Source organism: Anopheles aquasalis, chromosome 2 (assembly GCF_943734665.1).
Source record: "Anopheles aquasalis chromosome 2, idAnoAquaMG_Q_19, whole genome shotgun sequence".
Taxonomy (NCBI): domain Eukaryota; kingdom Metazoa; phylum Arthropoda; class Insecta; order Diptera; family Culicidae; genus Anopheles; species Anopheles aquasalis.
Genome location: NC_064877.1, coordinates 8,962,501 through 8,980,000, shown reverse-complemented (window position 1 = coordinate 8,980,000; position 17,500 = coordinate 8,962,501). Strand labels below are relative to the sequence as shown.

The window sequence follows — 17,500 nt, the reverse complement described above, 5'->3', positions numbered from 1 at the left end:
CATTGGGCTCCGATTCGACTGATGGTGTGGGTTCGCTGAAAGGATAACGTCAAACCATTGTCACCGACGGTGACTCCAGAGAGCCCGAGAGAGAACCCGAGAGAGAGAGATTGAAGTTGTTTGGGACAAGTTAAGAAAGAAAGACCTGACTTCAGGGAAATGGTAACAATGGGCGCATGTTAGATGGGCCGACGAGCCAATTATGGGAATATTTTGCGAGGGACGAACGAAACCACGACCCACGATGAACGCAACACACTTTCATTATTATGCAAACTCTTTGAACAGTTCCCGGGAAATACAACACACTCGGGGTGGGAAAGCTCGATCGATTTCCTTTGGCACCACCCACAGTTCCAGTTCAGTGGATCGAGAAATGCGAAAATAAATTGATTCATCGGCTGTGGTCTGTGTGCGCGTCTCCGTGTGTGTAGTGGTTTCCGATTTCAGATTTTGTTTGTGTGCGCAGGGTTACTTATTTGTTCATCCCGACCTACGTCACCGGTGGTATCAATTAAGAACGGGTTGCACAATCACCTGTTTCACCTACATTCGTTGGGCCAGGATTGAAAATGGCAACAGTCAAACGTTCCAAGGTGCTGCTGTTTCTGTTTTGTAATAAACCTCCATTCTTGGCACAACATTCCTTTCGCGGAAGGTGCTATCAGCATGCATGCGCGCACGCATCCCATCTATCGAACACGTTATGCGCGACTATTCAACTCGTTAACTGCTGGCACACAGGCGGCCAAAGGGAGCACCGGCGTCATTCGACCCGGAATGGCAATCCGGTAGAATGTGGAGAATATAATGTGTGAGCTCGAGGCACGCCATTACTCGTGGCGTTTGCGATCGTGGCGCCATCTCGCCCTCTGGTTGGCCTATTATACGGCCTAAGACACAGACACGCGCACGCATACACACGCTGACGCCCCAAGTACCGTACCAGTTATGAGGAAACCATAACGAAATTTCGTATGCCCTGGCTCCCCGCCGGTTCCGCCAACAGGAAAACTAATTGCGAATGTGGCAAACCGGGTCCGTGGTCCCTTTCCCTGTGACACCCTAGTGATCCCAGCGACAGGGAACGATAGGAGAGGAGGAGGAGGAGGGAAAACTTAATATAAAGACACCATTTCGTATTATAGCTAAATGGAATTACCTTCGCACCGAGCATTCGCAATGTTTGGCGGGCGGCGCACCGATGCTGATCCTTGGCATGGCCCCTTGGCTTATCGCCTATGCCTAGCCGGATGGAGGCGAAAGGCGAACTGCACACTCTGCTCTAGTACCTCCGTTTCCTTTGCTGACACTTACTCGTTTCATTGCCGATTGGGATCGTAAAGCTCGCTTTAGTGAGGGAGAAAGGGCGCGTACACGAGACAGGCATTTGCATAGCTAGTACGGACGTGCAAACGAGAATATCCGGGCGAGCATATATTCATACTAGGTCCGCCCCCCCCCCCCCCTCTGCCACCCCTGGGGAGGCATGTCGTCCTACGGGACGTCTCGAGATGAGCTTTCGCGCGCCCCCGGTGTCATTTTGAAGGAAAAAGGAGCGCACGTCAAAGGGGAGGAGGAGGCTGTAATGATTTCGCTGTTTCTGGGAATCCTCTGGGGCTCCCCTTGGCATCATCCTAGGTTGATAGCAATTGCTTTATGGCTTGCTTGCTTTCGGTCTGAGTTCGCGGACAGAATACTGAGTCGACGCCGAACACTAATCGCAGGTCGAGCACACAGCAAGACCAGTGGCCAGTGTTAAAGATGCTTCAAGGCGCCTGTCACTGGGACTTCAGTTTCAGCTTGGTCAGTCTGACGTCGGGACGGTGCACAATAAAAAGCAAAGGCCCTCCGATTTGGACGATGGTATTTGTGTAATTGAACCGGCCACCGGAACCGGAAGTGTACTTCAGAGATTAGAGCGTTTGCACCAAGGCGGTGACCTGGGCGCCACTGGCACCACTCTCCGGATTGATCTATGTTCCGGCCATCCGTGACACTAAGATGGCTGCTGGTGTCATAGGCCACCGATATGTCACCGATTCAATTAATTCGTTCTCGTCCATTCTTTCATCTATCTTTCTTTTCTTCTGTGTGTGCCTTCAAAGCCTCCGTGAGCGAGGTTCCTGTTCCGTTCAAGTTCGTGACCGCCCCCCCCGAAACAATCCATCGCCAAGATGGTTCCCTGGTGGGTTTATGGACGGAATGGCTTCGACTTCATCGTTTGCTCGCTTCACGAACCATTAACCCAGCATAATGCCCACTCACAAACACAAACACCATCGAACATCGAACTTGGCCGATCGCTGCTGGACTGGCTGGAAGTTAATTTTTCAAACAGAGCCCACGCCGTGACACCCACTTGCTGGTTTGGTGCGGCAGCGACGAATGACTTGGACAATAGGCGCCGGGCCGCTGGCATGGAAAAGTCGCTTAGTACTCCTCCTTTTTTTTTCTTTCTTACCCAACACTCGATTCGGTTCGATTCAGATCATTAGGACGCTCGTGGAAGAGGCCGTTTGCTCTGCTGCGTTGGCGCGAATGCGAATTTAATGGTCTCCGATTGCTCCGATAATCGATATTTACGTCACGCACATTGCCAGCCACATTATCCGGTATTTTCTCGCACCAGTTTTTCGGGTGCCATTGAGCAGCTGCCGAATCTCCGACCTGCTCGACCGGCGGCAATTTTAGCCAAGGCGTTTTATTACATTTTGGGCGCCAAACCCATGATCTCCACGCGCATTGGAGTAGGTTTTATGGTTTACGTGTCTCTATTAACAAATGCGCGAGAAGAGAGAACCACCAAGTGATAGAGAGAGAGAGAGAGAGAGAGAGAGAGAGAGAGAGAGAGAGAGAGAGAGAGAGAGAGAGAGAGAGAGAGAGAGAGAGAGAGAGAGCGAGAGAAATGGAGAGGGAATAATCGAGGATAATTATCAGCCTATGAAGCATGAAATGCGATACGTACATAGCGACTCACTTTCCTGCGGCTAGAGAGTATAATGCGATTCGCGATGATGTTCAGCGCCTGCCAGGATCGGATCGATCGATCGATCCGATCTATCAACCTGCTGCTACCAAGCGGACACGCTCCACCAGGCAATAGGCTAATGCGCAAATATTTTTCAACAAAAATGCCATAAAGGCAACAAAACCTTCCTCTCTCTTTCTCTCTTTCGACGTTCCCTTCTTGGTGGATCGAATTTGCGGAAAATATTCCAGCAGCAAAAATGGGGAACGGAAAACTCAGCAAAAAATTGAAAAAACTGGAAAATGAAGAGGATGAAATGTTTGAAAAACTCAATCCATTCTTCCGGCCCTGCTGCTGAATCCGCAGTCAACGCGCGCACTTCCAGTATCTTGCCACCGAATGGCACAAAGTTTACGACCCCTTCCTCTGCGATGTCGTCGCCCTCGTCTCGTGGGGGAAAATGAAGAAGTAAGTCCAGGCGGGAAGGGGTTGGGCGAGGTAAATGTATTCAAAACCATCGATCTTTCGCTTCGTACGCACCGAGCGCACGAGCGCCCGTCGACTCGAGCACCGTCGGTGTCTTGCGGTGCTCGAATTACCTGGAAAATCTTGACACCGGGACACTCCTTCCCGACTTTTCGCTGCCATCGCGAGCGAGTGAACGAGTAAGTGAGAGAGTGATAGAAAGGGGGGGGATTTGAGGATGCTTAGAGTGTTAACGAAAGGCGATAGGACGCAAGGAGCGTAAAAGAACGAAGAAGAAAAAAGGGTTCATCCCTCGCTGCTCGCTCCAAAGAAGAAAAACGAATAAGCAATAGAAGGAGAAAGAGAAAGAGTACGCGACACTCCAGCACACACCACAATCCACCTCACGCGGCTCAGCTGAGCGGAAAATGATCGCTTTTCTTCGCATCAAATCCTGGCAGGCTGGCGGGCTGGCGGTGGGCTGGCAGGCTGGTGGTGAGGTCGACAGTTTCGGAGAAAGCTATCAGCGTTCTTCAGCTGGATCCGCACCGCAATGGACGCGGCATAAGAAGAAGAAGAAGAATATGACGTGAACGGCGCGCGTGATGAAAAGTGGCACCCAATGCGGTGGTGATGATGACGACGACGACGATGGCGGCGTCGGTGGAAATGGATCGTGGGAAACCCGTCCAAATCGTGCCACTCGGTGTATAAATATCACACACATGCACACACGAACGCACACGTGTCCTGAAAGGGCAGGTGCGTGCCAGGCGGTTTCCCGGGGAGATAAAGCGTTTTCCGAAGGCGCGGAATCCTTTCATCTCAGGCGCCCTTCGCTAGCTTGCGTAAGAGGCCGTGGAGAGAAAGGGAGAGCGAGATGGAAATGGAGGAGCCTCACACCTCGCACAAGGATTTTCATTTTCCACGCATCAAAAATCTTGTTTTCAGCTTTTCAGCCCCAGCAGCCCCACTTTTGTGCCCCGAGCCCCAGAGGTGTCATCGAAGAGTTCCGTGGGGGTTGAGGGTGTTGGATTGAAAGCCGTGCCACCCTTATCGCGTACAATGTGTGGCTGCGACCGCGACTCTATTGCTGGCCATTATTCGTCCAGAGGAAGGGGTGTGCCAACCAACCAACTTTTCATCAGTTCACACGACCTGGGCCGAGCGGCCAACAGACTTACACAATCGCACAATCGCGATAGGTTGCGAGTCGTGAAAAGAGAAGAGGCAGCTTATATAATAGCTGAAGTCGTCCATTTCACGCGATGAATGGACATTCTGCCATTGTAGCGAGTAGCGGGAAAGCGGAAAAGCATTTGCTTTACTAGTGGTGGTGCTGCTTTGACACTTTCTTCAAAGGACATCACGACTAGTGCATCGCCTCAAGTGGCAAGAAGGTTAACTGGTTGGGCGTTAACAAGTCACACCACATTCGGCACGGCGAGCACACCAACAAGCGAGAGCGAGAGAGCGTGAGAGCATGCCAAGGATCAAACAATAGTAGGAGTGCACACAGTGCCGTATGGAGGACCGCGGTGCCAATATGGTGTCCGTAATGTCTTGGAAGGTGGATTCTGGTGAGCTGAATGCAAAAGTCATTTGCACTGTCTGTGCGCTATCTTGCTCTGACGCCAACACACGCTTGTTGTCGTGCAAGAAGGACCTGCCGGCGCTGTGTTCGGACCGTTTTCGAGGACACCATGAACCACCGAAAGGAAACCACCAAACGAGCTGACTGCTCGGTAGGCAAGGAGCAAAAAAAAAATGGACCAAGAGTGTCACTCTCTGCTGGCGCAAAAGGCCGCATGAGCTGCGCTGTGATGCCTGCCTCGTTGAAAGTTAACTCTCAAAGGATTCTCAGGCTCGGTAATCTATCCCTTGCAATGATATACGGCCCATGAAAGGGGACTGGTGCGCGGGGAGAGGCAGCTGACTTCAAAAGTGGAAGAGTTTTTAATTAAAGAAATGTCAAGACTCCAGCTCCCGGAGGACCAGTTCCTGTAGGACTGCGACATGGTGTCGGTGTCTCACTGTCGTCGTCATCGTCGTCGTTTTAGGTGAAAAGTTTTGGGGTTCAAGTTTCCTCAGCTATTACTGTGGATTTGTTCGTCGAATATCGCGTTCGTTCGAAGCATTGATTGTGTTGAGCAGAAACTGGAACACATTTGTCTTTGATCCCTGCATTTTGGTTTCGATGATTAAGCGAAAGCCTTTCCCACCTAAAAAAGGAAAGGAAAGCTTCTACTTCACAGAAGGTTACGTCTTTGCTGACTCAACTTGGGCAGCACTGGTGTTCTGAGCATCTTTCCTTCGCCTCTCCAGTGTTTGAGCTGCTGCATCTTATACATTCACCCAATTTGTATAATCACAAACCGGTGAACATCTGGCGCATAATTTGAACGTCAACAGCGAGAGAGAGAGTGTGAGAGAAAGAGAAGGAGAAATACCAGATAAGGCAGTACGGTTCACCCAAAAACACTGGAACAAAACGCTCTGCACGATGGCGGTCGATAGCGGTGGCTACTCCAATGGCAGACTTTCTTTTCTCGCTCTGTCGCTGGCGCACTAGACCATCGGAAATGATGGCCAAAAAACATGCAAACACGCCATTACAGAATTAAAAGTCAGTGAAGCCGATCCGAACAAGGACGAGCTGAGTTGCAGCTGGCCGATTTTCTCACTCAAGAAGATTAGTTGCCCGCCGTAACGCGGCAGCCTGGTGTCTGGTAGGGGAAGAACTACTACTTTTCGACTTTCATCTATGGGAAGCCACCATGACAGGCTGTCATTAGGATCTGATCTGCTTTACGATGATAGAAGGGCGACATCAAACAAATAATTAAGCACCATTAATCATGCAACCTGGGACGAAGGGCCGAGCACAATGTGGGATCCACTTGTTAATTGTTTTGAATTCACCGCCGCGTGTCGCTGCGTAGCCTAACGCAGATCGAGACTCTAAAGAGAGGATTTGCCTGATGGATGCCTGACCATCTGGTCACGACATTATCTTTCCCGGTTTCAACCACCGGAAGACACGGTCACCGTGCTTTCAAATCGATCGTATAACGATTAGCTGCGGCTTGTAAAAGCTACAGCAGCAACGCCAGCTCCGGTTTGTCGGTAAATATTTGCTTTCAATTAATCGCCGGATGCGACATCCTTTCGCTCGAAGGACACAAGCAAGGAGTCAAGAGGCAGCAAGAGTTGGGAAACTGTCACACTGGCTCGATGACATGAACATTCAGGTGGCCAAAAGGTTGACCTCGTCGGCTGACTCCCGGTCTCCGGTGTACGCTGAATCTTTAATGAATCCGGCCCAGTCCGGAGGACCGATTAGCATACTTCTGGTCGTCTCAATCCGGGTGACTGCGTGTCTTTTCGGTCTTTTCAGGTTAATGAATAGGTTCCCTGGAAATGGTTTTGTAACAAGATTCCTCTTCATCTCTCCCTCCCTTTTCTAGGCGGCCTCACCACGGTGGGAACCACAGATCTCGGTGCTGTGCGAAGCCGGTCAAACATATCATCCGCAGTATCTGTCCGAGGAGGGCCGATGGACAACGGATCTGAGCGTGAAGGTGCCCGCCTCAACCTGTCTGCGCGACAAGATGGATCTGCTCGACTACTGCAAGAAGGTAAGTAGAAAGGGGTGGAGGACACCGTAAAGGGAATAGAGACTAATGGATGAAGATTTATGGGGGGGGGGGAGTGATTAGGCTCGCCGTCTCCCAGGACAAGAGAAGGACTATCAAGGAGCCACCACAGGGATATTGGAAAATACTTTACGAAATTCCATATTTACGCCTCAGCATCGGCCGCTCCTGTGGAATGAAAGGAATCTGCAACATATGGAAAGCCATCTCCAGTCTCCGTCGTGTGTTCCGATCTGGAATCTGGCGACCTGAAGGCATCGTACGATTCGTACGACCAGACTTCCAAGCCACTCCCCAGCCTGGTCGTCCCTGGGTAGGATGGCGATTGTCAATTGTTTACCAATGTCAACGATTCCAAACGCTCTCGGAATATGCCTTACGGGCGACTTGCCTTGCCCTGCCCTGGCCCTGGCCCTGGCCCTGTACCTTGGTACTTTATCTGTGTGCGAGAGCATCCCCCCCAAGACCTCAGCGGGTTCATGATAGCAATCGGGTACGGTGGAACACCTTCAAAAAGCTGTGCTAGCATGCTCATGTCGACATGCCATGTCGGTCGGTACGGGAAGATTGTGTTTGAAGTTGGTTCCACCTCAGGTGCGCTCGCCCACCCCCGCCATAAGGGCAGCAAGTGGGCGCAGTGGGTGGTAAATAGCTGCAGCATTCCTGTTTCCTGCTCCAAGAGCACGACCGAAGAGCAGAGGCACAGCGATAGCACGAGCGACTGGCGACCTGCTATCGTCTCTGACCGGGAGCCTGATAGCATTACAACGAGGGAGTAATTAGATTTTTCAATTTACCATTCAACTGCAACCGGTAGCGCCGAAGCCGATGCCGACACCGACCGACCGACCGAGCGACCGACGAACGGGAACCGGAACAAGATTTGAACTCGGGGCCCGCTGGCTCTCACCTGATCGGTAGCAGCGACCATGTGGACAACGAGGGCTAGTGGCGCGGTCGCGCGCTTATTGGGTTACACACGGACAAAGTTAAAGGACGAGCTTAAATGGTGAAATGGATTTTCCATTTTCTGGGCCGAAAGGATGATGCTGATGATGATGGTACTGGTGCTGGTGGTTCCCGGCATCCTGGCCTGGCTTGGTCTGGCTTCGTATCACAGAAAATGGGCGATACGAGAGATGCGGCAGAGCAGGAGCGATCGCTGCGCTGGTTAGTAAAGCGTTATTGGTCCTTTAGCCGTTTGGCTATATTTTAATATCATCCGGCCTGTGACAGTGTCATCGTCCTCGTTGTCGTTCGGTCGTTGTTGGCCCTTTGGGAGCTGTAGCTAGCGCTGCGATTCGGTGCGACGCGTCTAGGCAATGAATTACATGCTCTGCAGATATCATAAATGTCAATTATGTTTCATTCTGCACTGTCGGTCTCGTTGGACGCGTTCGGTCGGTCGCTTGGTATGCTCGTTGGGCTTTTGGGTTGAGGTTGGAACTCCCGCAATGTCGCACTTGTGGAGGGAGCGAGAGCGCACATGCTATCATCTGTTCGCTCACTCGTCGCTCTGCCAATTGTGGCTAATCCCATCAACACTTGCGCACAATTCGATCCGGTCATTATTGTCCGGTGGTAATCGTACCGGCCCTTGATTCGCATGGGATCGTTGCATCGTCTTTCGCAGGAGTTGGATTCATTTGTTTAAGACCGAAAGATCCGTGTTTGATGCTTGCTACAAGCTACTAACGTTCTATCACCACAATCGGGTGCACTAATTGCAGCACAATCGAACACCAGCAAAGCACGATTCACAAGTCGATAACAACACGGATGCGGGCACTCTCAATTGAGCAATCAAATGAATAATATCATCACCCCCGTGGGGGGAATTCCTTTAAAAAAAAAGAAAAAAAAAGTGCTCGATCAGCAACACTAGAATATAATTTGTTTTTCTTCTTGCTTTTTTTTTGTTGATGGCAAAGAGCGCCATCGAAAGATTCATTCTGTTTGCCGCTTGCCTTCCGTCCACTATTGTGTTGGCGGACCTGAAAAGATCCCGATTCCTTCGGTGCCTCTAGCATCGAATCCCTGGAGTGTCTCTTAATTGCTTCCAGGGCTTCAGGGCGAAAAGGACCACAACGGGGAGTGCGACTAGAGAGAATTCTTTGTCGCATTTCCACCGTACCCGGCAGCCCCAGGTTTGCTTGGTTCGCGCTACCGACCCATTGCAAATGGCGTCAGGTACCAGGCTTTTCAGGAAAGCATCTGCAAAGGGAAGAGAATGGACAAAACACACACAACGAAGCTTCGCGAGGTGGCCGGTGCTGGTGGTGAAAAGGTATTTCCAATCTTTATGTTTTCGTGACCGCGCACCGGCGCCCACTTCTGCATTTCGCTTCGCTTCATCTTCCATTTTGCTAATACATTGCATCCAAGGTAGTAGAGGAAGAAGAGAAGGAGCGGTAGATGGAATGCAGATTGTTCCGCGACAGTAGTGTCCCGTAATGGCGGCGCTGGCATTACGGAGCATTCTCCGTGCAAGTCATTGTACCATTGAGAACGGCATAAGCATAATGACTGCAACCGGTCGGTGGTCGTGCGCTTGCAGCGATCCGTGGCGTGACGTTGGACCGGAGCACCGGAGATGGCGTTGGCCACCATCGACAGTGTAGCGATCGTGAGTGCTCGCTGTGTTTGTACTTCATTTGCACCCTTCGGTGACCTTTCGGATGGGCTCCTGTGGCAACATTACATTTCTCGCTCTCGGTCTAGGGGAAAAATTAGGAAAAGAAAATTCCTTGGAATTTCTATTGCGTCAACACAAGGACCACCAGATGGAATCTGCGCTCAAGGCTAGGCAGACCTTTGGAACCCACTGCTGTAAGCATTTGCCACTCGCCAAGACGCACACCAACGGGCGCGCCCGATTTTCCACATCAAACCACACGCTTTTCGTCACGCTCAAACGCGTTCGAGCAGCAAAGCAAGGCAGCAGGGGCAGCGAAATGCACCCAGCTCATGGCCATGGCCCCCGGAGGGTTGACACTTCACCAGGATTTGGCCTTTCGGTCTTCCTGGCGCGCGGCGTCGGATTCGAAGAAAACGGAAACTGGCTGATGCGGCGTCCTCATCGTTACGGGCTCTATCGTTTGTGCATTTCTCACTGTCAACACCTAGCCGCAGGAGGATGCACCGCGAACCGGAATGGCGGAATGTACGGCACTGTTCCGGAGCTTTCTTCGCATTTCCGGCCGCACAGCGTCAGCAGCGCACAAGACGTTCGCGCATCCGCTGCCACGTCACGTTTCGAGCGTCGTGTCGAAGCAAGCGAGGATTTGTGGCGAGTGTGTTTTCTTCGCGTCCTCCCGGAGGACACGGGAAAGTGCCGTGAAAATTCGGTAACATTTGTGCGGTGCGGGCCGCACACTGTTCTTCACACCCGCGATGCCGGTGGTCCTTTGCGCGAATCAGTGCGCCCAAACCCTTTGGACCCTCGTGTTGGAATGGTGAACAGAAGCAAACCGGGAGTTTTCTGGGGGAGTTGATTTGTTCACGCCCGGAGTACGATGAAAGAGTACGAACCACCTTCAAGAGGGCACTGCTGCTGCGCACGCCACTGCTGCAGTAATATAGGGGTCAAGGAAGAGCCAGCCAGCGAGAAGCATCTTTCTCGATGCTGCTGATGCTCCTGGTCCGCTACGAAAACGGTAAGCAAACATCGTGCCCTCAGTACGTAGAAGATGCTGGCACGTATAAGAATAATAAAAGATGCCCTGGAACGGATGGCGAACCCAGCGCAAAGGTTTTGAATGTTCACATAAACATCCGTGACAGCCTCTGTGTGTGGGTGCGCGCGAGTGGAAGTTGCAGCAGTTCCCCAATGCCTTGCGGGAAGGGAGGACCTCAAACAAACGATCTCCATAATGGACGCAGTACCACCACCACCACCACCGCCAAGACTGTATAACCCTCATCATTCCACGAACCATAGAGCGGGAGCATCCTTGCGCTGGAAATAAAAGAAAAATACCTGGAATCCCCACTCCGTACCGCTGGTCCCCTATTTTCACTCCAACAGCCAGCTAGCCCGCCAGGATCACAAATCCGGCAGGGAAAAGAGGGGGCCGGAGAGGAAGAAGAAATGTGGAAGCGAAGGTACATAGTGGTTGGTTCACACTAAAGTCTTAAAGATATATGTTGGCTTCACGCCCTACTCTTCTCTACCACTACGTACGGCGATGACGATGGCGACGACGATGTTGGGAAGGAATCTCAAGTCCGCTCGAGAGCGCAGCAGCACCGAGTGCTACAAAACGGACCCCAACTGGGCGACCGAAAACAGCAGGTGACGCACTGAAGACGGTCCTGGTCCTATCTGGGTTTCAAAGATTCTGGTTCGCCGAATCACCTCTGAGTATGGAGCGTCCGCCGGAGGTCTCGTCGGATTAGCAACGAAAAGGGGCACTTTTGGGGGGAGCCTAAATTCTCGTTCGTTCGTTCGCTCGCGACATGCTCGAGAATACATTCCATTATTTAATTTCCCGAGAAACATAATTCGCTGCGGACCGGGGATTCTCCAGGAACCGAGGCTACGGTATCTGGTCCCCAGCACCCCCCACCCAACCCGCCAAGAGTTGCGAAAGCTCGAAACTCGAGCGCAACATATGGTATGATTTGTTTTCGGGCGTGTGTTTATGCTTTTATGTCCGCGATAGCGGCGTAACTTCACGCCTCACTGGAAGGGTCCCGGGTATGGACCTGGTACAACAAGGAAAGCGACAGGGACAGCACTCAGCACCGCGAACATCCGGGACCAATATGCTTGGGACCAGCGCTTGGGACAATAAAGTTTTCGTCCTGCACCTCAGGGCACTCGACGACGATGATACAGGGGGAAAAGTTTTGCCAAAAGAAGCAATTAAACTCGCAACCGAATATCATGCTCAGGACACACACCTAGAGGACGGTGGTGGCTAGTGGATTGGAATTGATTGCTAGCTACGACCCGGTTCGCCGGCCGGGACAAGGTGCTGACATTAGTTGAGAGCTGCTCTGTCGCCCATGTTGTGATTCCGTCCATATGGCGGATCGGTATGATATAATCTTCTATCGCGTAGCGCCGCCTACCGGTCACGCCCTTCGTTGGATAGATTCGCCTTCGTGGAAAACTTATCTGTAGTATTATTGAGGCGGGAGGCTTTGAAATGAGTCGATAATAAGGGCACACCGGAACTGGAGTGATTCCGATCGGATACGCACACAAACACGCGCATACGCACCGCACCGCTTCGTGTACGGATGAGCAGAGCTGTCTTGGAGGTGCTGAAGAGCGATACACCGTTCCGAGAAGTACAGTTTGCGGGATTGGATGATGAAATCAGCATAAAAATGATGTAGCGCTCCTCTATCTCTCTGGGTTATCGGTTTTCATACCAGGTCCTTGATCTTGGTTCTGTTGTGGAGTGAACGGCTGGTCCTGGTTCTCTGGCCAAGGCATGAAGCTGTTTAGAGAGTCTATTCCGCAATTCCGCTCGATTATGCTTACGTTGCCTTATTGATCGCTTCTCAATCGATACAATGAATGGAACGAAGAAAGAGGATGCTGCTGTTGGCGGTGGTGCTGCTGATTGGAGGTTCTTCTCTGGGGCTTCCTCATCAGTTATGCCTTCATCGGCATTTACTTGGAATGCTAAACTGACGGAATTGGAATTTTCTTTCATTTGATTTTCCTGCGCTCGGGATGCTTTTTCCAATAGCTGCGTTAGGATTCGCTTTGGCAGCTGCTGTCCGAGTATTGGTTTTTGTATTAATAGACAACAGAAATGGTTTCACAGATGACTCAAACACGAGAGAGAGAACTTAGGAGCTAGAAGTAGAATATAATACTAGAAGCGTAACGCAAGAGTGTTAAAATCAAGCATATTTTTCGTTAGAGACTCGTTTCTTCTCGAGCAATATTTCACCATAGCTTTAGTTTTATTAAAATATATAATGACGGACGAGCCATGACTTCAGCTACCCATGGAACTATGGCGCAAGGAAATCATGATTTTTGAATCTTTTTTTGTGACATAATCCGGAAATGGTTTGGTGAAATGATCTTTTGATGATGACGAGCGAAAAGTGCCTGGAGGCATGTCATATCAGGTCAGATCGTGAAGTGTCGTCGATTACTCATTAACATAATCTACTCGATTCTTCGCTTGAAGGTACGCTCCAAAAGCCATACAATGAAAGTCAACTGTAGATTTCTAAAACACTGTTCAGCCGACTGTCTAACGGATGTAATGCGACCTCCACCATTAACGCTTTCCCCTGAATGGCCAACCTTCCTTTGGGTATGCTTATTGCATCGATCGGTCGGTCTCTCAACAAACGGCGCAGCGATGCTCATCTTCACACATCCGCAAATACCGCATCGCGGCATGGGATATGAGGATGGGCCTGTGGTTGCAGCAGCCCGGGCTGACCACAGTACGCATTGTAACAAATTACACCCCGGTGTAAGTCGGCGGCGAAAATGAATCGTTGGCCACGGAACTGCCACACGAAGCCGACAATTACCGGATTCACCGTACCACCGTCCGTCCGTCGGTGGCTGGGCCGGTTGGCCATTTTATTGCATTCCCATTATTGTTCGAGTGCTCGAGTCGGCGAGCCTTGGATCCTTGCTCCGTACCCTTGGACATCATAACTTTGAATCCACCGAACGGACGACGCCTGATGATGGAGGCCGGTCCCGGGAAGGGAAACAATAAAAGTCTCGAACCCATTGACCCCCCCCCCCCCCCCCCCAAAACCTTTCCATGAGCATCGTCATCCCTCGAGAAACCTTGCAGCGTCGAGGACGGATGTTGACCGAGCTTGACTAAATTATGAAACAGCATAAAGAACGACGTAGCAGCAGCAGCAGCATAGGCACCAACGCCGTAGCAATACAACCAACCACAACGAATCCCTCCGTCCTAGGCTGGCTGGCTGATCTCCGTGCCCCCTCTCCCCGTGACCTACGTCCGGATCAGTGTCGGTCTTTGGCCAAAAATAACTGCGGATAAATTTGTTTCGGTTCGTGGTTGGTCTGGCTGCTCGTGCTGCGTGCTGTGCTGTGCTGTGGCCACTGTGTGTACTGCGCCACTCGGTCTCGCTCGGTCTCGTTGCTCACGCGAAACACGGGATTTTCATTTTCGGCCCGAGAGCCGCCACCACCACCACCACCACTGGTCGATTGTCGTTGCTGCAGGCCAGGAACCGTGGGGTGGCTATCATGCGACAAAATGCCATTATAATTCATTTTTCCTCTCAAGTGCGGTCATGGAGGAGGAGAAGGAACAGGAGGCTCCTGAAGGAGCACCGCGGACCGGATTTTGGCCTTGCATAATAATAACTCAAAGCCTCGAGCCTCTGGAGTACGACGACGAGGTACTGTAGTGCAAGCCCTCTCCGTGGTCCGGCTCCTAATCGGCTCGATAGAAGACGGACGACGGCGAAGACAATAAGCCATCCGACTTCGCGCCGGTCTGGCGATCGAGAGCGGAAGCTGTCGCTGCTGGAACAACGTTCCAGGAGCGAAATCGTTTTAGTATCCTTGGAAGGAACTAACGTCGACGACCGCATCGAAGCGAAGTGGATAAAGTTGGCATTCTCCGTCCCATTCGGGCACCCATTGACACCGAACTTGTGGAGACGATGGCCCAAGGAAGGATTTATATGGTTTCGCTGTCCCAAAGCGTTCCACTCCAATTGATGATGCCCGGGGCATGGTGTCAAGAGCATCGGGCGCGATATCGCGGTTCAACTAGCCACGTTCCAAAGCCACGCACCGAAAGATGTAGACCAGTGATAGCAACGATCCCCATGCCCAGAAGGCCATTTGTGCGTGTCAATCCTCTGGGAGAAGGGAGCGCAAGTATCTGCCGTGGCCTCATCAGCTTACCTACCTAGAGCATCAGGTATCATATCGTTCGGTACCGCTACACACTTGCAACAGTAAATTGCGAAAGCCTCGACGCTTTGTTTTGGCGCATTGGAGTATGTAACGCGCATAGAAGGAGAGAGAGAGAGAGAAAGAGAGGAACGAAAAGATGAACAACCATTCCATCCTCCCCTTCATGGCCGTGGTAGTGGTGATGGCGGTGTGTGATGAACAATTTCCGGTTCTCCGGTTCCGCCAGGAGGAGACAATAAACGAGGCACAAAATATTGCTCCAACAGAACACCGCAGGCACCGTAGCGACAACCGTACCGATGATATGCCGTTTGGACAAACTTTTCCCGCAGAAACGGCCAACGGCGTTCGGCTGTTCGACCGTTTGTCCTTCCTGCGGGCTTCGGAGTCGACGGGAGGGACGCAGATAAGCGCACTACGTGGTCTTTGCCGTGGTCCGTACCCCGGTTTCGACTGAAGGCACGATCCTGAAGCGCGGAACCGCGAACACTGTCCCCCCTTTGTCCAATTTCTTGTGGAACAATAAAACATCGGTCGACGTTATCATCGGTATCATCGTCCCGCGTTGGCCCCGTGCTGGTTATGGGTTCAACAAGGGATTGCCATCAAGATCAAGGGGTCCTTTAGCCTTAGCGATCCGCCGTCCGACCTTAGCTCTGTTCGTTTTTTTTTTCGTTTGCAAGCAGCGCTTATCGTTCTTCCGCGTGAATTGTCGTCTGCACCCGTTTTGGGGGGTCGCGACTAATGCTCGCGGAGTCGTGGTCGTCTGTGTGTGCTCCATTATGTGGTCGAGGGGGGGGGGGGGGTGGTTTAGTATTGCTGCATCAGCCCACTAGCGTTAATTATGGAGATTAGTAGCGACGAGAAAGCGGAAAGAGCTGAAAAGAGGTGCTGCTGGTGGTGGTGGTGTGCAAATCTCAGCCCAGATCGAATTAGAGCCGCATTCCTGGACCCATTGGCTGCCAGTTTTTGGGTTTTAATATTCAGCCGCAAATGAAAACATAACTTTTTGGCCTCCCAACAGCCAACCAGTCAGTCAAAATTAGCCTATCAGCATCACCGGTACACGACAGGAGGCAATAGTGGTGCTGCTTGCTGGCTGTTCCTGTCGTTGTCGTTATCGTCGTCAAGGGAAATTTTAAAATAACTTTCCAACTCAATCATGGGAACCTCACACGGACAAACGAACCCGGGGGGGGGGGGGGGGGGGGGGGGTTGGTAGGTCCTTCGTCAACTTCGTACGGCGTCCGGTGACCAACCCGATATTCGGCAAACAGATCCTCGTTTCTCACTCCACTCCGGATAGTGACATCTACATCCGGTTGGTAACGAGAATTTAATTGCGAGCTTCCCCCTTCCTCCATCAGGCACTTGTACTGGCCAACTAGAGAGAGAGAGAGAGAGAGAGAGAGAGAGAGAGAGAGAGAGAGCGACGTAGAGAGAAGGAGGGGAATGTTCGCCGATTACCGTGTTGCGAAGATGAGCCGGGGGTTCCTTGGGGCATGCGGTGGATGGATATATCAAACGTGGTCCTAGTGTGACTTCATGTTTACTCGAATGTCCTTCGCTGCTTCCTCCAGTAATCAGAAAGGGATGCAGCAGGTGGAGCCTCTGCTGGGACCCCGGATCCGGTTTCCAGGTCGGGGCCCCTTCACATCGACCATCGGAAGTGAGGCAAATTAACACATCACACGGCCAAATTTTGCATTTCAAATGAATGTTTGCTTACATGGATGAACTCGTCGCTTCGCTTGGTGCCTAGATCCTTCTCCTGTTTGCTTCCCGGTGGGGGCAACGGAGCACCCCCAGGACCTTTTGCTTTCTGATTCCATTAACATTGCTGCTGGCTGGCTAGCGAGGTAACTCCGGGATTGAGATTACTTTGTCCGTGCACTCGTGTAACGCCTCTCACACGTCACAATCTGACAGTTCGCTCACTTGCTCCACCTTCTCCTCCTCATCGTCCTTCCATCGGTGGTAATGCTCTGGTGGATGCAGCTGGCAGCTGGCAGCTGGACGAGATAAGCTGCTGGTTGGTGGACACTGGCGGTATGCTGTAACCGTATTGCTGCCCATGGCCCACACACCCACACACATCATCATCATCATCATCATCATCGTGAGGAGCATCAACTTGAGCCACATTACGACGCGTGACGCTTTTAACGGATCCCCTGTCAGAGACGGCATTCGCTCTCTTTTGGCTGCGACCACTAGCTCCAAATCCGAAAACACTCTCCCATGGATCCTGGGCTGGGAGGAGCTTTTTCTTTTCTATTTTCCCAGCAATATCTCTCTCTCTCTCTCTCTCTCTCACTATATCTTTCTCGCACCCGCTTCAGCTTTCACCTGGCAGCTGATTGACGCAGCGTGAAATGAAATTTCGTCCAGCTTCAGCGCCTTCACGATTCCCAGGGGGGGGTGTGTGTGATAAGCGATGGCGACGAAACGCTGTCACCCTTGGCCCCTTGGTACACCGGGTTGGCCGGAAATTGGAATGCTGTTTCAATTCCA

The 17,500-nt window shown here is 51.6% G+C and overlaps 1 protein-coding gene across 4 annotated transcripts in view; it reads left to right on the top strand.

The window, feature by feature from the left end:
* LOC126581201 (amyloid-beta-like protein) overlaps positions 1 to 17,500 on the top strand; it is a 64,984-nt gene that overhangs the window by 7,054 nt on the left and 40,430 nt on the right. For all 4 annotated transcript variants that reach the window (XM_050244701.1, XM_050244699.1, XM_050244698.1 and 1 more), the window contains exon 3: positions 6,904 to 7,074. In XM_050244701.1, the coding sequence (XP_050100658.1) occupies positions 6,904 to 7,074 (171 nt within the window). The remainder of the gene's footprint in view (positions 1 to 6,903; positions 7,075 to 17,500) is intronic.